General features: G+C 47.8%; 1 protein-coding gene and 1 pseudogene across 3 annotated transcripts in view; both read left to right on the top strand.

Annotated features, from left to right (window-relative positions):
- The first annotated feature begins 2,712 nt into the window (after positions 1-2,712).
- Positions 2,713-3,124, top strand: LOC118976487 (60S ribosomal protein L31-like; annotated as a pseudogene).
- A 6,075-nt stretch (positions 3,125-9,199) lies between these two features.
- The window catches only part of ACVR1B (activin A receptor type 1B), a 38,091-nt gene continuing 23,602 nt past the window's right edge, over positions 9,200-23,688 (top strand). For 2 of the 3 annotated variants that reach the window (XR_005064262.1, XM_037030869.1), the window contains exon 1: positions 9,200-9,338. Coding sequence is in view for 1 of the 3 variants with exons in the window: in XM_037030869.1 (XP_036886764.1) it covers positions 9,248-9,338 (91 nt within the window). In the remaining 2 variants the exon portion in view is untranslated. Of the gene's footprint in view, positions 9,339-11,711; positions 12,720-23,688 lie in introns of those variants that run through there. The other variant, XM_037030871.1, reaches the window with a different exon arrangement.

Below are 23,688 nucleotides of genomic sequence, written 5' to 3'. Positions count from 1 at the left end.
ACAGCAGAGGGAGTGGAAGAGGATTTCCTGAAAAGATGCGTGGGAATCTCAAAGGAACCGATAGTGGGAACTACAGCCAGATCTCTCGGGACCTGTCAAGACATGAGGCTGGATACGTGTTGAGGACAATTTGACTATTATAGTGATTAAGGCTGGAGGGCGTGTGTATACACGCAAGTCCTGGCAGGCGCACCTGGGTGATCTCCCTCTCTCCTTCCCCTCCTTCTCCCTGCCCCTGCTCCCCCCTTTCCTGGTTCACCCTGCTGCCACGTGGCCCGGCATGGCTTCCAGGCACTCCTCCATGGCACCCACCACCATCTAAGCAACTTGGTTTCTATGCCTCAAATGCTCGTGAAAGTGCAACTGAATAGTTTATTTATTGCTTTCCCTTGGTTCAGTTGCCCAACCCTAGTGCAATCATCTGTGGCCAGAGGGCAGACTGTGCACTCACCGAGGAGAGGGGGTGTAGGCAGGTGAGAGCAATAGACGTTTGTCATCGGGTGTAAAGGAGGGTGTAGGTACTCTCCAGGCGGGGGAGGACTGTGAATGAGGACTCGATGTATGTGTGTGTGTGTATAAGAGAGAGAGAGGGAGGGAGGGAGAGGGGAAGGGGGAGAGAGAGCTAGTACAATAGGGTAGCTGTCAGGACTAGGATCAGCTGGGTGACCTTGGACAAGTTTTTTGATCTCCCTACACCTCAATTCCTCGTCTCTACAAAGGGTAAATAGTAGTACCTCTCTCTTGGGCTTGTTGTGAAGATTGAAGAGTCTACACGAATCTCTTAGGACAGTAGTTGGTCTCTGGCTACTGTTTTTATGTGCAGGGGGAAGTCCGTCTGGGTGGATACCATGCAGAGGTCTTGACTGCCAGTTTTGGTTCTGTCCTGGACAGGTCACTCATCTTCTCTGCGTTCAGTTTCTCTGCCTGTAAAATGGTGGGATCCGACTAAGGCCTGCTCCAGATTCAGATTGCCATGTGTTTGGCTGGGTGCTATGAGGCAACAGGAGTCTGTGTGTTCTCAAGAAGTCAGATGACAAAATGAAAGGGACCTTCTCAGAACATAGGTATGCAGGGATGTGCCTGGTAACTGCAGGGAGGTGTGGTGGGTGTAGGGTGGTTGGAGCACTAGCAGCACCAGAAATGTGAGGTATGAGGCTCGGGCTGTGGCCTCACTAAGAGCACGGAGAAGAGGAGGGCCAGACAGGCAAACGCTCAGAGGTCCGAAACAAAAGAATGACCCGGAGAGCCGCTCCATCGGCCACTGGGCATGCCGGGATAGAAACTGAGGTGTGAGTCACGGAGGCTGAGGGTATGGGGCCTGTTTACCAAGGAGGCACCGAGGCAGAACACAGTCAGTGTGAGGGTTAAAGAAAAGAAAGGAGGCCTGCCTCTAAAATCGTGCCATGGCCTCTGGAGCAGAAGATGAGAAACGCCTAGGGAGGGTTTTCTTCGAGAAGAACCAGCTCAGCCCCACCCTGTGGAACTACCGAGTGCATACTGCGTGCTGCTGCCACATCAGGTCCCTGGCGCTCACTGACTAGGGCCTCTGGGCCCCTCGGGCCTGTGGCAGTCCCTCTACCCAGCCTACCAACCTCAGCCACCAGGCACTGTGAACTTCACATTCCTTCCATTGCCTAAGTGGCCCTCCCTGTGCTTTGGTCAACTCCCTGGCCCGTCTGTTCTCCCACCAGCCCCCAAACCCCACTTCTTACCCCTCCAGCCTCCAAACATCCCTTCTTCTGGTCCCACCCTGAGCTGCTGACCATTCCCAGGGGAAATTGTACCGTCAAAGAAAGAGGCGTGTTATGACTGCCACTCTCTGTTCTGCAGCCCTGGCCTAGTGCCATTTTCGCATCCTGTTCTGCTTCTCTGTGTCCCTGGACACCGCTCCCGTCCCCCACAGTGGCTTTACAAATTCTCACCCCTCTCTTAGAGCACATTTGCCATACATGCCATCCTGCCTCCTGACTGTATTGTACCAAAACAGACGGCCGTGGCGGCAACTTGACCGAGAACTGCCAAGTGACCCTCTCGTGCCTATAGACTTCTTGGTTCCCCTCCTGCCTCCAGCCTCTAGGGGGGTGATAGTCTCCTCCAGGCCAAGGCTACTCTCTGTACCTTAGGGTCTCGATCCTGTGCCCTTGTCCTTCCTGGGTTCTGGGGCCACCACTCACTCCTACTTCTTCCTGTATCTTTAAGCAACTCTTGGCCCCTTAACAAGGATTTGAGTTGCAGTCTCTCATTTCTTCTGAAACAACAAAATGAAGGATCTTGTTTGCTATCCTTCTGGAAAGTCCCTTTTCTCTCTTTCTCTTGTCCAGTCTGGGACTGCATTTTTAAATTGGATTATTTAGCTTATTTATATTTATTATAATCAGGGATGTAGTTGAACTTATTTTCACTATCTTATTTTGTGCTTTCTGTTTATTCCAACTTAATATCATCTTTTTACTTTCCTTTCTTGCCTCCTTTTGAATTACTTATATCTTCCATTTCCTTCCTTCTCTCCTCCTGGAAGCTATACGCTGTTTTTCTTCTATTAGTGAACGTCTAACAATGAGCAAGGTACACAGAAACTCGCACAGAACTTACACATTTTAATTAGGTTCTAACCTTTGAAAGACATTTTCTATGAGCATACAATACTAAACTGACTGTTATTTTTTGGTTTTTGGATTTAACTATGTAGATTATATTTCTTTTTCAAAAAATGATTTTTAGCTTTCCAACCTGGGCCTGGCATAATGGCTCCCGCAAAGAAGGGTGGTGAGAAGAAGGGCCATTCTGCCATAAACGAGGTAGTGACCGGAGAGTACACCACCCACACCCACAAGCGCATCCGTGGAGTGGGTTTCAAGGAGCATTCGCCCCCCCGCCCCCGCCAGCACTCAGATCCAGCAGTTTGCCATGAGGGTGGTGGGAACTCAGGCCTGCGCATTGACACCAGGCTCGACAAAGCCGTCTGGTCCAAAGGAGTGAGGAATGTCCCTGCCGTACCTGGGTCCGGTTGTCTAGAAAACATAACGAGAATGAAGGTTCACCAAACAAGCTCTGGATGCTGGTTGCTGACGTACCTGTCACCACTTTCAAAAATCTACAAACAGTTAATATGAATGAGGACTAACTGCCAATTGTCAAATAAAGTTATAAAACTGAAAAAATATTTTTATTTATATTTTGGGAGAGAGGAACAGGGAGGGAGAAAGAGGGGGAGAGAAACATCGATTGGTTGTCTCTCATATGCGCCCTGACCGGGACCGAACCCGAAACTCAGACATGTGGCCTGACGGGGAATTGAACCAGCAGCTTTTGCTTTGAGTGACGATGCCCAATTAACTGACCCACACCGGTCAGGGCGACTATGTAGATTGCATTTCTTGGAATCTTGTCTGTGAGAATTTCTTCTAGCCTGAGTTGAATGGGTTCCTCTGGAGCGGATCTGCTCTTCTTCCTCCCAGGTCCTATGGGGGTGGGGGCGGGGGCGGGGGGGGGGGCGGGTACTAGCAGCCAGGACCACTTGAATCTAAATAACAGGGGTTTTCAGACCACCCAGGGAGGGGGCATGTGGGATGAAATTAAATCAGGAAGGCCGGCTTGGGGTTACAAAGGAAACCTTCCCCCAGGAAGGTTTCTGCCCCCTTCTCACTCAGAGCTAAGATTCAAGCCCTGCGTTTCTGCTCTCAGCCCCCTGGGGGGGACCGTCTCTAGTTCATAGGTCGAATGAGGGCACTGTCATCCTCACAGGTGGCAGCTTTGTGTGGAGGGTCACTTTTTAGACTGCACACCTTGGTCAGGCCTAGGTTTTGTGTCCTGTCTCCTGTGCCCAGCTCACCTTAGAAAACTAAAGTTCAAGTTCACCTGGTACACTGATGTTCTCCCAGGAAAAGCCAGCTTTTGTGCTCGGCTCTCCTCCCTTTTTCCTTAGTTTTGACCTGAGTGTTCACTTTCTTGCTAGTTTGTCAAGCATTTTGAGGTGTTTCTTCAGCAGATTTGCTCAGGGAATCTGGTCCATCATTCTGAAGGAAATCCAAGTGTCCCCTTTCTATCATGGTCAAGTTCTCTTAAAGAACAGAGGACATTCAGTCTTTCTAAGCCTTTACCTCCTGTTCACTGGTAGTCCCCTGAAGACAGGCCTCCGTTCCATCTTGCAGTGAACCTGCTCAGGCAAACATGGCCAATGGACTTCCTGTTATCAAATCCTAGGCACTCTTTGCTGCTCATCTTACTTGAACCCTTCTTCACATTGGATACTACTGATCCCTTGAAGTCCTCTCCTGCCTTGGTTTCCACATTTCTGTTCTTTCCAGGTGTTCTCCTATTTCTCTGACTTCCTTCTTTGTCTGCTCTTTCCTGTGGTATTGCTGCTACACTTGTAGGGTTCTTTGTTTGGATAGCCATTATTTGCTGCTGACTTCCAAATCCATATCTCCATGGCTCCGAGCACCTTCAGGAGGCCCTCCAAACTCAGTAGGCCCAGGAGGGAGCTCATTATCTTTCTCCCAGGCCTGCTCCTGCTAATCTGCTAGATGGAGCCACCAAGCAGCCAGTCCCCCAAGTCAAATTACCCTGGAATCATTTGGGGCCACCCCCATTTCCTCCTCACTTCCCACATCCAATCAATTTTGTAGTTTCTATCTCTTTAAAATGTTTTTTTTTAATTGATTGATTTGAGAGAAAAAAGTTGATTTATTGTTCCACTTATTTTTGCATTCATTGATTGATTCTTCTATGTGCCCTGACTGGGGAATTGAACCTGCAACCTTGGTGTATCAGGACAATGCTCTAACTAACTGAGCTACCTGGCCAGGGCTAAAATCTCTTGCATCTATTTCTTTTTCCCATCTCTACTGCTGCTGCCTAGGGGTCAGGTCCTCCTCCTATCTTGTCTTGGCTACTGGAATTGCCTCTTTAGTTTCCTTACCACCAGTGTCGACTTCCTCCAATCATCTGTACAAAGTGCAAGTTCATTTGGTTCAGCAATGTTATCTTTCTAAAACACAATTAATTTACCTCCTTGCTTAGAACCCTGAGAAAAGTCCACTTCCAAGTACATTTTGATGTCTGTCTGTCCCTCCAACACTGCCTTTCAGCTCCGCTATCAGCCGGCTTTACCCTGTGCTCCCTGAGTGTGCCACCATGCTGCTCCTGATTCCCCTCAATGCCAGTCAATTTCATCTCAGTTTCTTGCTCATACTGCTCCCTGTGCCAGGAATAATCTGCTGCCTTCCCTTGCCTCATAAAAGCCTGTCTATCTAGGAAACATTCTTTGATCTTCCAAGAGTCAGCTATAGCCTGGCCTGTTTCTGAAACCCTTCCTGCCTCCTCAGCCTGTCCCTGCAGAGGTGAATCATCCATGCCCTCGTAACTGTTCTCGCTGACCCTTCACAGATGTATGCTATAGCATATATAATACATTGGTGCTTTATTTTCCATGCTTGTCTCTGTTAGATGGTAAGTTCCCTGAGGGCAAGGACCGTGACCTCTTGATGTTAATATGTTGTCCTGGGATTCGGTATTTAGTAAGTGATTCTAGAATGAATGACTGAAGATGAGCTATTGCCTTCTTGGGATTGATGACACTGCTCCTTGCTCACCAAGGCAAACTGTGATGAATCCCCCAGGAGGCAGGGAGTCTCGATGCGCTGCGTGCAAGACGGCAGCTGTAAGACCAGGTGGTCTGGTCAGTGGGGCCTGGGGAGTAAGGCTTTTTCCTGGAAAAGTGAATCCTAACAGCTCCTGGGAGTCTCATGATAGAGCAGGGCTAACGAGGAGTTCATGGATTGGGATATGGGTCCAGCCCTAAGACGAAAGAGGCCTACAGAAGTGGACACTTTGCTGAGGTCCTCAGGGATGGTAGGGGAGCCAGGCTCCCTGGGGAGCACAGGCAGATTGGTCAGTCTGTCCACATGCAGCTTGGGACCTAAAGGCAAAGTAGATGCATCACCCAGGAAAGCTCTGACTTGAGCAAATGCCTCGAACTCTCAGGAATAGGGTGTGAAGGATGTAACTAACCTCCTCCCCCACCCTGTCAAGTCTAATTTCCCACCTGTAGCTGGACCTTGAAGACCAGTCCCTGTAAAAGCATGAGATGTTTCAGTGCTGAATAAGTACGGGAACAGAAGGCTGTGGCTTCAACTCTTAATTATATGGGAACCTGGGCAAGTTGCTTACCTTGCTGCGGTCCCAGTTGCCTCACCCATAAACTGTGCACACCCTGACATGCCTCAGCCACTTCACAGGATGGTAGTAAAGGTCAAATCATCATAATAAGAATAGCTATTCTTTTTATATCACCTCCTCTGTGTCAGAGACTATGCTGGGTGCTTTACACACAGTATCTTCATCCCTCCTCACAACATCTCTGTCGGATAGAACTATTATTGGCTCCATTTCACAGGTAAGTGAATCGAGGTTTAGGGAGGAAAAATATCTTGTCACACGCTAGCAAGGGAGCTGACTGGGGTGGCATTTGATCTGTGGACCCAGCGGTCTGGTCCCCTGAGCCGTGTATTCAGGCATGCGGCTGACTTTGCTATCCAGGAGTAAAGCTACCCCAGGTACTCTCTGGGACTCTCAGTCTTGCAGCCACAGTGGCAGCACTTAGTAAGGTTTAGGAAAGGCTAGGCCCTTCCCCTGGGCTTGAGAGATGTGCTCTTGAGAGTGCAGCTTTCCCTTCCCGGCTACAGGGTCAGTGAATGCACTGTTTCGAATAGCATCCCCCAAATTTACGTCCAGAACCTGTGAATGTGATGTCATGGGAAACTAGGATATTTGCATATGCAATCAAGCTGAAGTTGCTCGGACTCACACTGGATTAGGGTGGGTCCTAATTCAGCGACGGGCATCTTTGTAAGGAGAGAAATCTGGGTAGAGATACAGACACAGAGGGAAGACGACCACGTGAAGATGAAGGCAGAGCTTGAAGTTATGCTTCTACAAGGAAAGGAACACCAAGGATTCTGGGAACTGCCAGAAACTAGACGAGACAAGGAATGATTCTTCCCTAGAGACTTCGGAGAGAACATGGGTCTGCAGACACCCTGGTTTCAGATTTCTAGCCTCCAGAACTGTGAGAGAATACATTTCTGTTATTTTAAGCCACCCAATTCGTGGCATTACAGCAGCCCTGAGAAACTATCTCCCTCTCCCAGTGCTGTACCCACCACAGCTGGGAGCCCTAGGGGGTGGGTGGTGCGGAGCTTGGGAGACCAGTTTAATGGACTAGAGAAGGGAGCTTCCCATTGGGGGTGGGGGTGAGGGAGAGCAGTGTAAAAATAAGGTGTTTACTCATCTAGCTACACTGACCCATTTGTAGACAGCGTCTCTGCATGACTTTGCATGTGTGTGTGTGTGTGTGTGTGTGTGTGTGTGTGTGTGGAGTGTGTCTGCAATCTTATTTTTTCTGCTGAGGCTGGGCGTTCTTCAGGTTGGCGACAACTTGCTCAGTGAAGACTCCATTGGAGAAGCTCCTCCTTTCACCCTGCGGTTGTCTCCAGCCCTGGATCGCAAACAGTAAAGCTGGGCTTTGAGAAGGTGAAAAGCTTGCCCACGTTTTCACAACCAGTTAGTAAGAAAAGGAGGATCCAGATCCAGAGCCTTGCCGTTTTCAAAACTCCAATCTTTCCCAAATTAAAAAAAGAAAGTGAATTCTTTCTAGAAAGATATAGGTGATTTTGTCATCTAGAAGCATTCCCCTAAATTTGAAAGCAACACTTGTTTATTTGTAATTAGAAAATACAAAAGTAAAAAAACTATCCTGGCAATAACTACTGATAATACGGGGAATTTCCTTTGGGTCTTTTTTTCCATACAGATATATAGTATCAATAAAATTAAAATAATACTGTAGCGGCCTGGCTGGGGTAGCTCAGTGGGCCTGCATAACCACACAATTGCAGTTCGATTCCCAGTCAGGGCACATGCCTGGGTTGCAGGCCAGTTTCCAGCAGGGGACCCACAAGAGGCAGCCATACATTGATATTTCTCTCCTTCTCTCCTTCCCTTCCCCTCTAAAGATAAATAAATAAATAAATCTTAAAAAAATACTGTAAACAGTTTTGTATTTTGCTTTTCCATTTACCATGATCTCATTTATCATTATTATCATTCATTTAACATTTTCTAATTTCATTATCATTATTCATTTATCATTATTATCATTCATTTAACATTTTCTAATTTCATTACTTTTTATAAACATAATTTTTAATTACTAAATAATACTCCATCATGCGGGTGGGCCATGATTTTTTTTGTCTTCTATTATTGCCTACTTAAGTTTCTAGCCTTTTACAATGATAAACATGCGACAATTAAAAGTTTTCGTAAATATTCGTTCCCTATTATTTCTTGAAGACAGAGGATAATTCCAGGTGAGTGGGTAAGAATATTTTAGGGTACTTGATACATAATGCCAAATTGTTTTACCAAAAGGGTTCTACCTAGGAGCAGAAGGGGGGCGCCTCACTAGCACCCTTACAGAGATTGAGCACTGTCATTAAAAAGACCCTTCCGGGTAGCCCAGTTGGTTGGAGCTAGTCCCAAACCCCAACACTACTGGTTCCCTTCCGGTCAGGGCACAGACAGGAATCAACCAATTAATGCATAAATAAGTGGAACAATAAGTTGATCTTCTCTCTCTCTCTTTCTTAAATCAATTTTTTTAAAAAGCCTCCGTATGTTCTGAAAAGGGGCATCCCATGATTAATCAATCATACAGGTTGCTGGGCGTTCAGAGAATTCCAGTGGGGAGACCAAGGTAGCAGAAGGTTGCAATGATCCCTCTGGGACACCATGGGGCTAGAGGATAGACAGTATGGATGAGGGAACCAGAAAACACGTGGGACACTCAGCACATTCCAAGTCGGGAGAGGGGTCGGTGCTGATAAGATAACCTGCCCAGCGTGGGACGTAGGGGAGGGCGGAAGATGCGCGCTCTGCTTGGCCTCCCCTTGCCCTGCTCTCGCCCACCGGTGGGGAGGGGCCAAGGGGCGCAAGGCTCACCCCTCCTACCCCTTTAACAGGGACACTCCCCTTTAAGGCGGGCGCCCGCGCGCACCCGGCCCCGCCCTTCGGGGGCGCGCGCGGCGGCCGCGGCGCCGGCTCCGCCGGGAGCGCACGTGCGGGCGCCGGGCGGAGGAGCGGGAGGCGGGAGCCGGGCCGCGGGAGGAGGGGAGGCGCCGGGGGCGCGCGCGCGCGCGCTGGGCGCTGCTGGGCTGCGGCGGCGGCGGCGGCGGCGGTGGTTACTATGGCGGAGTCGGTCGGAGCCTCCTCCTTCTTCCCCCTCGTCGTCCTTCTGCTCGCCTGCAGCGGCGGGTCCGGGCCCCGGGGGATCCAGGGTGAGTCCCGGGACGGGGGGCGGAGGCCGGGATGGAGAGGGCCGGGCGAGGGCGAGGCCTCGAGCCGCGGCGCCGGGGCTACAGCGCGCCCCCTCCCCACACGCACAATATGGCCGGGCGGGGGGCGCGGAGGGGTCGGGGTGACCCCCAGTGGCTTCTCCTGACCCCGCTAGGCTTAGCCACCCAGCCGCGACCGAGCTCACGCCGGGCCCCTTGGGGACCCGAGCCCTCTTCCAGGAGGAGCTGAATTCGGGGAGCTCATGGGGGTCGCGCTCCCAGCACCCTGATATTCCATACACAGGAGTGCTGGCTTCTTTCCCAAAATGTGGAGATCTTCTTTCTGCCCCTCCGCTTGTCCAGGGACGGGGGTCTTCATTCTCTCCCTCCAGATGTTCCTGGGGGATGCCTTTTCTCCCGCCAAGATCGCGGGGCTGGGGCGATGAGGTCTTTGCTTTCCGAGGTATCCTGATGCTAAGAGTCCTTGCGCATCTCGGATGATAGGCGAAGGGGTCTCTAACCTTTCCTTGAAACCCTGCACTTGGGGCGTCTCTTCCCCTCCCTCTCTTACCTCCCTCATGTTCTGGGAAAGGGAGTCACATTTCCCCTTCACCCAGTCCCTTGAGTTCGGTGGGGCACCCCCCCCCCGCCCCCCGCCAATACACATGCAGTGTGGAAGCTCTCTGGAGGAAGTGGGACGAACAGGCCCCTCAACAGTTTGGAGTTTGCCTTTGGAATCTCTCTAACCCCAGGAAACCTAGTTCCAGAATGGTTAATCTGCATCTAGGTGTATTTGCTTTCCATCTCGCCTCCCCCCCACACACACCAGGGGGCCCATTCAGTTGCTCACTTCGTGGATGCCTTTCAGGTGAAATCCTAGAACCAGTCTCCAACCCCCAGGATTATTTAAAGATCCCACCACTGGACCGGCTCCCTGGCTCTTGGTCAGTACTTATTTACCTTCCCACACCACTCCTTTTACTCGCCCTTCCCCCACACACAATCCCCAACCCTCCCCCACCCCTCACCTTCCAACCCCCCACAGCCTCTGCTGCCCATACCACCCCCACCCTTCCCACTATATTGGTGGGTACCTTTCAGTGGCACCCTTAACTGGGTGTGTTATTTATCAGGCTTTGTGGGGCTGTGAAGAGCAGATGAAACCCTAAAATATTTAATTTAAGAGAGTTGTCTCCAGTGTGTTTTGGCATTGGGGTAGCAGATGAAGGTTATATTTGGCAGTTGTATTGGAGTGATTATTGACCCACAGATGGATCTGGGAGAGACTGTCAGGATTGTATGTGCTCTGATGTATTGCAAAGCCTGCTGCTCTGGCTTCTCAGCAGCCCCTGGCCTCCCAGCAATGGGAGGTCATGTGTGTTCTCTGGCTCTCCTCTCCACAAGAAACAGTGATTCTCAGGTGGTCTCAGTCTCCTTTAATAAGCCAGACAATCCCCTCCCCCCCAAAAAGACATCATCCCACCTTGGCGTCTTAAAGACAAGTTCATTATCTTCAGCTTTGATATTTGTTTCCAGTGGTGTAGCCTGTGCAGTAGGGTCTTTGTTCACTGGCTAATACTTCTGTTAAGCACCTCTCGTGTGTTGGGGGTCTGGCTGCTCTGAGCATGGCTGATGTGCCGCGGTTCCAATCAACACGGCCAAGTGTGTGAGGATAGCCTGACATCTGCGGTAAGATCATGGTTTTCCTGAATGATGTTTCCTGGGCCGTGTTTTTGGAAAGTGTAGCATACTGATGTTTCTCTGGTGGGTAGTAAATAGGGAGACTTGGACTTCAGGTTTGTCATTTGATATGTGTCTGAATAAGTCTTTAAATCCCTTTTATAGGAATTTCTATCCTGTCCCTACTGTGTGCAGCACTTTTAACAGCTGTTTCCTTGTTAATGTGGTGTGGTGTCTATGGGGCTGTTCTTGTTGCAAGCCTAGTTAAGAATGTTTAATTGGTATCTGACTGGCTCTGAATGGGGCAGAGTTCATTTTTTTTTGTAACTACCCTAAAATGGATGTTTGTTGGGGTGAAATGGGTGGTCATAATAGGGAGTTAGTTTCTTCTTCTTTTTTTTTTTGGTAAATTGGAAATTAGGTTGTGTGTCCAGCAAACATTCTCGAAGGCCTTTAAACTTCTTGGCCAGACACTGCAGTTTTTTCCGGGACACATCTAGTTGCCAATAGTGCATGCTACAGAGACCACTGTTGCAAAAGGCTTAAAGTAAAACGTCAGTTCTGGGAACCTAGAGGCTGAGGATAACAAGAAGTTGATTGCTTCCCTCCCCTGCACTCCGTGCGGCTTCCCTAGGAGGGCTGGGGGAGTGGCAGAGCTGGGCGGCCCTGATGCCTGGTACTTGGACGTGACAGGAGGGCAGCAAGGGTAGGTGTTTCTATTAATCAGTGAATTAACTTTGGCTTAGTAACAGGCCAGTGATAAGGAGAATGACTTCTAGGTTATAAACAGCATGCACTTGATAGGTGTGCCATGTTTTAAAGCTGAGCTTTGGAATTTTCACATTAGTATTTAAAAATGTAAAGTTGCATTAGTTAGTGGCAGAAGACAGTCATTTCTTAAGGCAAAAGCAACAAAGGTGACATTTGAGGTTTGATAAGAACATTTTGGATTTCTGTGAACAGACTGAAAATCTTATTTCAAGCCAAGTCTTGTAATTTTGTTCAGTGCACATAGTTTTGAAGTGAGAGATAAGAGAGGAAAAGAGAATCTGAGATTAGTTTTGTTAGAAGAGCCCCCGGAGCAGATGTGATTGAAACATAATAAAATGGCTGCGCTGGTTAAAGGTTAGAGCCAGATGCAGGGAGGAGGCTGGTTTCCAGCCCCAGAATGTTGTTCCCTTACTGGTTGTCTTTAAGTCACTTAATCTTACTGTGACTGCCTCAGTGTTTCCTCTGTGAAGTAGGGAAATAATTCATGTCACTCTGATTGGGACATTTGTGAGACTGACTTAACTGATAGCCAGTTGGCTGGGAGGTATTTTTAGACAGTTTCTGACTTCAGTGAACAAGCAACGTTGGGTTACTTTTTATCTTACAAGGCAGGGTAACATACTCTCTTGGGATTGACAGAAGCACCACATGTCATGGTGTGGTTAATTTCTTCTTATTTGTTCATTTTTGTAGATGTGTCAGATTTCCTCAGGTTAATTTCTGTCTTTTGACAGGCTCTGACGTCTAGACCGGGCAGCATACCTGTGCTAATCAAAGGCAGGCTGGAGGGAGTGACCTGCTTTAGGCTTTATTGGTTTGGCAACGTTTTAATTCTTACACAACTCTGGGTAGGTTTATGGCACTATGTAAATGTTACATAAGAACATGGAGGCTGATCGAAGTGGCCGGGATGGTGCCTGTGAACACAGGAAGGTGAGACTGAGGACTTCATCTGAAAGGACCTTGGGGACCTGCGGGCAGTACAGGAAGAAGCGGCACTTCACTCTCCCCTAAAAACCTTTAGTTGATTGTGTCTTTCAGGTGGACTGCTGTGTTATAAATAGGTTTATTCTCCGCTGGTGAGCTAATTGTAACCTTGCTACCGAAATATGAATCAGAAAACAGAGGAGGGGAGACGTGCTGCTGCTTCCGTGTGTCCTGCTGAAGCCTCTTGTTGCATTTGGAGCATGAGTTGAATTGCATTGCAGTCTGTTCTCATAATAACTCAGGAGTACAGGGTGTTGAGGTGGAATGGAATTCTCGGTTCGTGGAGCTTTAGATGTTCTTTATTTTTGAAGGTTAAATTAGAACACTGAAGTGGCTCTTTTGTTTTAATTTTGAAATCCTTATTGTTTACTGTTCAGTTTTTGCTCAGAGCAGCAGTGAATAGTAGTTCTGGACTCCCGCCTCTGTGTCTTGACTCTTGTGTTATTTGTCTGTTGTAGTAGAGGTTGAACTAAGGGGGTCTTATCTCGTTCCCCTCTCTGTGTTTACACAACGGAAACCCTCCAGTCCCCTTTCTCACCAGCCCCGCTGCTAGCCCGTCAGTTCTGCCCAGGCTGGGATTGCCCAAACCTTTTAGGGAATTGGCTGCTCAGACCTGACAGTCCCCCACTGTCTAACTTGCACGCTCTCATTCTGCAGGTAGTGCCTCCTGGCCAGGTTTGAATACCTGCTCTTGGTTTTTGCTCACTTCAGTGTTCTCCCTCTCCCTCTCCCTCTCTCTCTCTCTCTCTCTCTTTCTCCTTCTCTCTCTCACACGCACATTTAACCAGAACTGGGGCTCTAGAGGCACCATCTCTGCCCTGGTCTGTTCTCTCTGCCTGCTGGCTTCTCCATCCTGGGTAAATGTAACACCAGGCAAAACTACTGTTGCAGAATGTATCTTTCTCTCCCTTCCTCTGTAGCCCTGCCAGGGCTCAGTTGCGAAGTTTCCATCCAGGTGATTGCACCTGCTCTCTGGCTTTTGGACAGTGCTGCTTCAGGCAGCTGTGGGGTTCTTTTGGCTTTCTTCTCTCTCCACTTAAACTTAAGCCTGCATTTGTCTGGCTTAGTATATTGAATTTAACATAATAAAAGTAACTGCCTTTCCCTGTATAGAATCAGTCAACCCTAATGTTAACACAGTTACGTATAGGAGAACTTTTTATTCGCTTAGGTGGGTATGTGTCTGAAATAGTTCTTGGCATGGGGAAATAACAGAGGACAATATGGACAAAGATCCCTAAATCTCTAACGGTAGTGGAACTTAAAATTGCAGTGGCTTAGGCTGAAAATAAATAAGTAAACACAATTATCAGTCACAAGTGCTGTGGAGAAAATGATGCTGGTGTGGCTCATTGGACTGAGTGCTGGGCTGCAAACCAAAAGGTCGCTGGTTCCATTCCCAGTCAGGGCACATGCCTGGGTTGTGGGCTAGGTCCCCAGTTGGGGGCGTGAGAGAGGCAACCGATCAGTGTATCTCTCACACACTGATGTTTCTCTCCCTCTCTTTCTCCCTCCCTTCCACTCTCTCTGAAAATAAACAAATAAAGTCTTTTAAAAAGGAAAGAAAGAAAAGAAAGAAATGATGTGCTAGAGTATGCCAGGAACTGCCATTTCACATGTCTCAGCTTCATTCTTTGGTCTGTAAAATGGGACTGCTGCAGTCATCTTGTCTGTGGGAGTTGTGTCCCGCAAAGTCAACACCAGCCCTGAATTGGCGCATCGCGAACCCTCGCTCCCAGGGAAGCACAGGGTTGGTTAGGCTCCTTTGGGCCGCTGGTCCCACCGTTTTCATCAGCGGACCAGCACCTAACCTTGTCTTCTGTGTGGTTGTTTAAAGACGCCTTCTGTGGTGTATGTCATTGACTACTGAACACCGAGCTTAAGGCCAGCAGCACTGTGATGCACGCCTGAACAACGCTATGTGGTACACGTGTTTTCTCTGTAAGGCATGTCGATGCTTTTAGCATTTTAGCACTGCTCTTGGGGGCAACCTCAAACTGAAACCACCACCACCACCACCAACAACAAAAAACACAAAAAGGTGAAACGCATTGCACCAAACAAACTGTGGAAAGGATGCACACATGCAGGGTAGGAAGCAAGCATGCAGGCAGAGCGCCGCCCTGCTGTGCCTCAGATGGAGGTGTGTGCATGTGTGCGCACGCCACACTTGCCACCACGTGGTGACTGTCCCTGAGTGACTGTGAGAGCACCGAGAGTGTTGGTATTGGGTTTTCAAATAAATTTTAGCAAGTAGGCAGATTCACAAGTATGGAATCATGACTAGTGAGGATTAACTGTTTGGTTAAAGCTGTTCAGATAATTGTGGCAGAGAGAAAATTACGGAATTCCAAGGACTCCTAATGGTTTCACAGAGACAGAATTTTAATATATACAGTTAGAAGTCCCATTTTCAGCCTATAAATAAGCTAAACACACACGTGTGCATGCACACACGTGGACATGTGGAAAGGGAGGGAGAGAACTATGGCGATCGAAAGATTCCTTTAACACGCTGGTTGAACACCTACCATATTCTAAACACCACTGTTTACGGCAAGCAAAGGGAGGCAAAATGCCTTTCTTCATGAAGGCCACCTTTTGGCAGATGAGATAAATAATAAAGAGATAAATATAAAGAGATTCTGCCAACCACAGCCCATCATTTACCCCCATCCCCTCAAGATTCCCAGCCTTTGGTGTACACCCCCTCTTCCAGTTACTCAGTCCCACATGAATCTAGGTACCACTGTGGAGGGATTTTATACCAGGGATGTAATTAAGGTCCCAAATCAGTTGATTTTCCAATAGGGAGACTGTCATGGTAGACAGAACCTGACCGAGCTGGCCCTTTGAAAGCAGAGAGTTTTCTCAGCTGACTGCAGGAGAGGAAGGCAGCAATGCTCCAACTGGCTTGCAGGAAAGTAAACAACTGTGTGAGCTGCCCGCGGGGCCATGTGGCCCAGCACCGCAGGCCAACTCTGGGAGTCGAGAGTGGTCCTGGGTTGTCAGGGATGGGGCAATGGGGATCTCAGCCCTGTGTCCACAGGCGGTGGGGTTGCCAACAACCAGTGAGCTTGAAAGAGGTCCTGGCCCAAGGAGAGGGAGCAACCCCGGCTGACCCCGTCGTGCTGTGCCTGGACTTCTGACCCGCAGAGACTGTGCGGTGGTAAATAGGTGCTGTTCTAAAAGTGTGTGTGCGTGCCGGGTCATGTGGCCATTCGAGGAGAAAGCAGGCAGGGGAGGGGCATGAGAGAGCTCTCTCGAGGGAGGCCCAAGGGTCCTTGAGCCCCTGTACCCAGCCATCCCCTCGCTGGGCCTTATGTGTGAAAAGTACTCTGACCACATGTGGCTTCCATCCACTGCTTGTTACCCTTTCCTACATATCTGTGAGTGTTTGGAGGGGGGAGGGAGTTTGGGTGCACTGGATATAGATTTTTCAGATGATTGTTTAAGTGGAAGAATCTGTGAATTGCATGCACACACACAGGTTGGGGCAAAGGGACTTTGACCCCTGTGAGTTCATGGAATACAGTTCCTTCTCGAATCACTGTTTATTTTATTTTTTTAAAAGATTTTTTTTATTTATCTTTAGAGGGGAAGGGAAGGAGAGAGGGAGAGAAATATCAATGTATGGTTGCCTCTTGTGGGTCCCCTGCTGGGAACTGGCCTGCAACCCAGGCATGTGCCCTGACTGGGAATCGAACCACCATACTCTGGTTCGCAGGCCTGTGCTCAATCCACTGAGCTACACCAGCCAGGACTTGAATCACTGTTTATTAATGACTGTATTGTTCTTAAGTAAGCATTTGTGGTAGACCTTCCTTGCCCTGAATCTTCAGTTATTATTCTGGTATATGTCTGTGTATTACATTCTACACTTGTGGGTAAGACTGAATCAGATTTGATGTCTAAGACAAGCTGAATGAGAGGGATACCGAGGAAGGAGTCTGTCTTTGCCCTTTAGAAGTTTATACACAAATTGACTTTTCTTCTGCTTGTTGGAGCAACCACAAAACTACAGAAAGTGCATGCCCTTCTTGACTGGGATGGCAGGTGGTAACAGAAGCTGTGGCTGGCTGACTGTTCACCATGTACTCAAGCACTAAGCCACTCACTGTACTACATCTTCGACTCCATGCAGCTGTTCTCTGAGGCACGCGTGTTCCCATTTTACAGAGAGAAAAATGGGGGCAGGGAGAAGTTAAGCAGTGGGCCCGAGGTCTGTCTCACTCCAAAGCACGTGCTCTCAACACTGCACTGGACTGCATACTGTGATGCCTGTTCAGGTGGTTTTCTAACCAGCCTCCGCCTCCAGACCCTTGCTTTTCCTCCATGCTAGTGTTGGGTTTAGCTTGGGAAAATAGAGCTTCTGCATCTGATGGTGCCACTGCTTTTACGTGGCCTCCAGGATCAACCCTGGACCCCTTAGCCTTGCATCGTGAGCCATCCAGTGTGGGTTAGCCTCCCTGGTGGCCCGTCTCTGGCCAGGACCACGACACAGTTGCATGTCCATTCGCTGGGGACCCAACATCCCAGGTGTTTTTCTTGGCCTTGGCCTTCTCTTCATGGCCAAGTCCAGCATACTCCAGTGTGAGACCTTTGTCTTCCTGTCTTCCCCCAGTCGGTGATTTGTGCTCTCTGCTTTTCTCCTTGGTCCTCCTTGGTCCTCACTGGTCACGTAGAGCTTCACGCTGGTTTTTAGCAGCCTGGTCCTCCCATTCCCCTGCCCTTCAGCTCCTAAAGATTGATGCTAGGAATTGGCTTGTTCTTCTCCCAACAACTTGGTCCTGTCACAGAGCCTTGCATATTTTAAGTACTTAATAAATGTGTTTAACTGAATGCCTTCATTTCTGTCCTCTCAGCCAAATTCTAGGTGGGTAATTCCAACTCTCTCCTGCTATAATTTTATTATCTCCTGCATATACAGTTTTTGTCCCAGTGACTCAGAAATACCACAGACATTTGTGAGCTACTTGGAACATCATACTCTCTCTTCCTACCTCACCTCTTTCATCTCTGTTTATCCTGCCCCCTACCCATTTTATTCCACCCAAATCAACTTGTTCTCAACCTCATTAGTTTTAGGCTCAGCCCTGGCTGAGTCTTTTTTTCCCTCCTCCATTGTCCCAGACGCCTGAAGCAGCCGTCCCTGTCCCTGTCCCTCTTCTCACTCACACTGCTGTGCACTGTCTCCTCTCCACTCGTCCATGGTGTAGTAAATAGGTCAGGAAGCAGATACAAAACATCACCAGTAAGTGTCCCCCCTGCCCTAATGAGCCACAAATATGCCTCTTTTATACAACGAAGAAAGAAAACAGTGTTTTAGGCATGTTCATTATAAACTGTTAGTGAAGGAGAAATCCCAAGCTACTGGTACACAGTCTGAATATGGTGGCTGAGTCTGTGCACTTAGGTCCCTGGGACATTGGACACGCCTCATCCCCATGATGCCCCTCATTCAGGTTTGACCTTGACGTTCTGGACAGCAGGTGGGCCCTTGCTGGATGGATGCTCAGGTATTTACAGTCAGCCATAAATTAAGTTGCAATGACAGGTCTCTTTAGCATAAACATCAAACGTCTCTTTTGAGTGAGAACAAAGCTCTCATTCTCCAGACCTAAGGCTTAGGAGTAAACTTGTTTAGACAGCTCTCCGAGGTTGGGTTTGTCTCCAAGTAGACTGTCAGAAAGGCAGTTTGTAGGATGGACAGAGAGTGAAGCTTGCTTTCAAACACCTTCCGCACATGCAAACTGTGTTCCAAGACCTTTTCCCAGATTGGAATTAAATACCAAAAATTTATCAAGTGTCTTATTGTTAAATCTGTGGGGGTTTTTTCCCCTCCTCATACAAATAGCTTCCTTTATTAAGTCAGTTATACTTCTCTTCCTAAGTGCTCTTAACCAGTACATTTTTTGTTTTTTTTAGATACCACCAGTCACACATATAAAATTTGGTTTATTTTTGGCTCTTGGGAACTCAAGAGTTTTTGCTTTGTATTCATGTATTTTGATGATTGTGAAAGGTGAAGGTGTAACTTGGGTCTTTTTTTACCGATAACCTTTGATCACTTTACTGTTATGCTGCAAGGTTTTTCTCCGTGGGTTAGTTAGAACTTGGCTGGCTGTACAGGCTCAGTGCCCTGTTACTGCCCCCCAAACCCCCCTCCTGGGGGCATTACCTCTACTTCATGACAGTTTAGTGCCAGGCACCTCCATTTTTTAGTTCAGGATTTTTATAAATACATTGGCTGTTGTCTAGATCAGTAATTACTGGACAACTTTTTTTCTTTTTAAAGCAGTGGAATCCTTTTTAAAAAAATTATTTACTTATTTTTAGAGAGAAGGGAAGGGAGAGAGAGAGGGAGAGAAACGTCAACGTGTGGTTGCCTCTCACATGCCCCCTACTGGGGACCTGGCTCACAACCCAGGCATGTGCCCTGACCCAGAATCGACCTGGAATCGAACCAGTGACCCTTTGGTTCGCAGGCTGGCACTCAGTCCACTGGGCCACACCAGCTGGGGCTGAAGCAGTGGAACCCTTTTAAAGATGGTAACGAAGACACGTACATAAAGCTGGTAGGAGCTGAGCTGCTCTAGCAGAGCCCCCTTCCCTCTCTTGTTATTAGGCTGTGGTTTACTGAGTAAGACTTGTTAAGCACAGCACTGTTTGCGGGGCTCTGTGCTGGGCACTGTGAGAAAATGGTGAAGGAAAGGACACTGGCCCCCGCCCTGGGGAGTGCAGAGGTTCTGGGAGGCCCCCACCAGCCTAGGGCGGGGGAAGAACAGTCTGAAGAAGGCTGGACCTCCAGTTTCATTCATTGGGTTTTTCGTGTTTTTGTTTTATAATTGAGATTATTTTATGTATATTGTTTTACAAAGATCTGTGGTATTTAAAACTGTGGTATGATACATACAACAGAAAATTTACTGTTTAAGTGTTCATCATTTAAAAGTGTACAGTTCAGCGGTGTTAGGTGCCTTTGTAGGGTAGTTGGACTGGCAGCACTCCCTGGTTTCAGAGCCGTTTCCCGCCCCCGCCAGCCCCAGAGAGCCTTTAGTTTGCTTTCTGAGTATTTATCACACAAAGTGCTGTTTCTTTCACTCAACATAATGGTGTTTTTATTTATTTATTTATTTATTTATCTTTAGAGGGGAAGGGGAGAGGGAGAGAAACATCAATGTATGGTTGCCTTTTGTGTGTCCCCTGCTGGGAACTGGCCTACAGGGAACTGGACTACAACCCAGGCATGTGCCCTGACTGGGAATCGAACCTCGATCAACATAATGGTTTTTTAAGTTTATCCATATTGTAGTATATATCAATTTGTTCATTTTTAAAATATATTTATTTATTTTTAGAGAGAGGGGAAGGGAAGGAGAAAGAGTGGGAGAGAAACATCAACGTGTGGTTTCCTCTCATGCATCCCCCACGGGGGACCTGGCCTGCAACCCAGGCATGTTCCCTGACTGGGAATCGAACCGGCAACCCTTTGTTTCACAGGCCTGTGCTCAATCCACTGAGCTATATCAGCCAGGGCAATTTGTTCATTTTTATGGCTGAATAATACTCCATTGTATGAGTATACCACATTTTATTCATCCACTCATTGTTTGATGGACATTTAGATTGTGTCCGCCCTTAGGTTATTGTGCGTGCTGCTGTTACAAACATTCGAACATTCGTTTACGAGTTTCTGGTGAACACTTGTTTCGAGCCCTTTGGATACATACCTAGGAGCAGAGTTGCCGGGTTACTGGGGAGGTCGGTGTTTAGCTTAACGAGGAACTGTCGTAGGCAGAGTTCAAGGGCCCTGCTCCTTTCCTTTTCACTTTCTCAGGCCTTCCTCCTGGGTGTGGAGTGGTATCTAATTGTGGTTTTCATTTGCATTTGAGTTCAAAATTTTTTTTCATTTGAGATCGTGTTGAGTGAACATCCTTACATGTGCTTGTTGGCCACTGGTGTGTCTTCTTTGGAGAAATGTCTGTTCAGGTCCTTTGCCCATTTTTTAATTGTTTTGTTGCTGTTGGGTTGTAAGAGTCCTTTATATGTTCTGTAGACTAGATCATTATTAGAGATATGATTTACAAATATTTTTTCTCATTCTGTAGGTTCTTTTCACTCTCTTGATATTCTCCTTTGGTGCACAAAAACTTTTTAATTTTGATGAAGGCCCATTTATTTTGGTTTTGATGTGATATCTAAGAGACCATTACCAAATTCAAGGTCATGAAGGTTTGTCCCTGTTTTTTTTTTAAGTTTTAGGATATAAGTTTTAGCTCTCTCTTTTTAAAAAAAAAATTTTATTTATCTTTAGAGAGGAAGGGAAGGAGAGAGGGAGAGAAATATCAATGTATGGTTGCCTCTTGTGTGTCCCCTGCTGGGAACTGGCCTGCAACCCAGGCATGTGCCCTGACTGGGAATCGAACCGAGATCCTTTGGTTCTCAGGCCTGCACTCAATCCACTGAGCTACAGCAGCCAGGGCAGTTTTGGCTCTTTTTGATTCATTTGAGTTAGTTTTGTATATGGTGGGAAATAAGGGTTCGATTTTATTGTCTTGCATGTGGATAGCCAGTTGTCCAGCCTCGTTTGTTGAAGATTAGTCTTACCCCAGAAGGTCCTAGACACTTCTCAAAAATCAGTTGACCATAGATGTATATGTTTGTTTATGGACTGGTAAGTCTATTCCATTGATTTTTATGCCTATATTTAATGCCACTAGTAAGTTATGAAGTCAAGAAGTGTGAGTCCTTCACCTTCTTTTTGTTTTGTTTTGTTTTCGTGATCGCTGTGGGTATTCAAGATCACAGCTTCGTATAGAGTTGTGCTCATCATTCTAAGGAAGTTGTAGGGGGGTTGGATAAGGTCCAGGGAAGAATAAGTACAATAATCACGGGCCATAATAGGCTGTTCTTACCAGTTTGTTCTGTCTGATGGATGCTGTCATCTGGAAGGATGAGGGCCCAGAGGGAGTCTGTGACCAGTGTGTTTAATCAGGAAGGGGTGAGGTAGCACCGCCGATTCGGACACCAGAGCTGGGAGGTTGCCCGGTGAAGTTTGGAAGTCGCACGTTTAGTGTGCCTACACAGGACCTTGCTCCACACGAGAACTTAATTGATGAAATTTGTTATCTCCAAGGAACACTTCATATAAGCTAAAAATCACAAATACTGTAGCTTTGAAATGTTTTGGAACACTTGTGAGCCTGTGTCTACCAGAGCAGACTTGCGTGTTTTGCGGTGTGCCCCTTACCTTTTGCGGTCGCTGCCACCCTGTGCTCTCGCCCTTGTCCCGGGTCATGTGGTTTTAGGCCTACTGTTGGGCTGAATGGCGTGAGTCTAGCTCGTAGGTGATTCTTAGGAATCGCCCCCAGTGAGCCACAGCCTCACCGAGTGTCCTCCCATGTCTGCTGGTGGGTGAGCAAGGGGGTCAGCCAGTGTCCTGCCCGAAGTGAGGCCACCTCGCTGAGACCTGGCTGTGTCAGCACCGCTCCCGCCAGACAGCGTCTGCCCAGGCTGGGACTTGTCAGCCTTCCTCAAAACACAGCTTTTCTCACGGGTCCAATTTGCTTTTCCTTCCTACCACGGACCACCTTCTAATCAAATTTGGAACCAAGTTCAGATCCTGCCAGGGCAGTTTTGTCTTCAATTCAGGTTTGACCAGCTTGTTAATAACAGTGCTGTGCTGGTAGGATTCTCGTTCTGACCACTCTTGAACTTGTTTGTGTGCAGAATGGCTTGGTTCCTCTTCTGTGATTGGTTTTCCTAGTTGTTGTTAGTTCTACTACATAACTGTTTGGTGTGTGTTGTGTATGTACACGTGTGTATGTACATGTATGGACTGCTTTCACTCGGCGAGTCAGTGTGAAACGTTACAAAGGGCTGTTAACCATTGATACAGATTTGGCTTTTCAAAGACATCAAAATTATGTCTGTGATTCAGTATACTTGTAAATCTATAGTGAATTCAGATGTTTGTATAATTTATGATCACCTATTTTGTTTCAGGGAAAAATGAGTGTTTACGGAAGACAAGCCATAACGTCTGTCTTTAAAGTTCAGGAAAAGATAATATATAAAGTTTAAAGCAGAGCTTCCGGGTGTTGGACCAGTGGTGCAGACAGTGTGAATGTAGACATGAACTGGATTCCGAGTTCGTCGGAGGGATGGTGGAGGTCATCTGGCTCAGCCCCTTCTTCCTGGTTAATCCTGAGGAAGTGGGGCTCGGGGAGGTTAGGTGACTTGCCCAAGGCCATGCGCCTGGTTCCTGGTGGTGTGAGGCCACAGCACAGTTTCTGGCTGAAACTTGCTACTTCTAATTAGTGGTTAAAGAGACACATGTTAAGTGTGTGTTTGAGCTTTACATCGAGAGTAGGGATTAAAATTTATTGAGCATCTATTTGCTGAGCACCTTTTATTCCATTTAATTCTTACATAGTCCTGTCACATAAGGAAACCGGGGTGCATGAAGTTCCCTAACTTGCTTGAGTCACGTAATTAATATTAGAGGCGGCATCCGAGCCCCGGGTCTTTCCGACCTGCTTCCTGCTGTGATACCCTGTGCGGCTCTGGTGGCCGTAACCGAAACCTCTCAGGGGTGTGGGCAGTAGTGATGGTTATCTTAAAAACAGGTCTTCTTCAGGCTTCTCATTCGTTGTAAAATACATAGATGTACAGAGGGGCGCAGAGGGAGTCTTTCCCTGTATACACAGTGCTTAGTGGGTGTTCGGGTGATCTTTGTACCACCTCTGTAAGGTAAATGGTGTGTTCTGGGTGGGCAGCCAAGGCCCAGGCAGATCCAGGACTTGATCAGTCCCTGGTCACAGACCCACGTGGCCCCGCTCCCAGTTCCGCTCCGCTCTTCCTCCAGTCCTGTGTAGATTTCACCACTTTTGCTCTTTCCTGTCTTACACCA

The sequence above is a fragment of the Sturnira hondurensis genome, unplaced genomic scaffold (genome assembly GCF_014824575.4).
Source record: "Sturnira hondurensis isolate 20B ecotype Veracruz unplaced genomic scaffold, ASM1482457v3 Scaffold0020903, whole genome shotgun sequence".
Classification (NCBI taxonomy): Eukaryota; Metazoa; Chordata; class Mammalia; order Chiroptera; family Phyllostomidae; genus Sturnira; species Sturnira hondurensis.
This window is presented reverse-complemented; position numbering and strand designations above follow the sequence as displayed.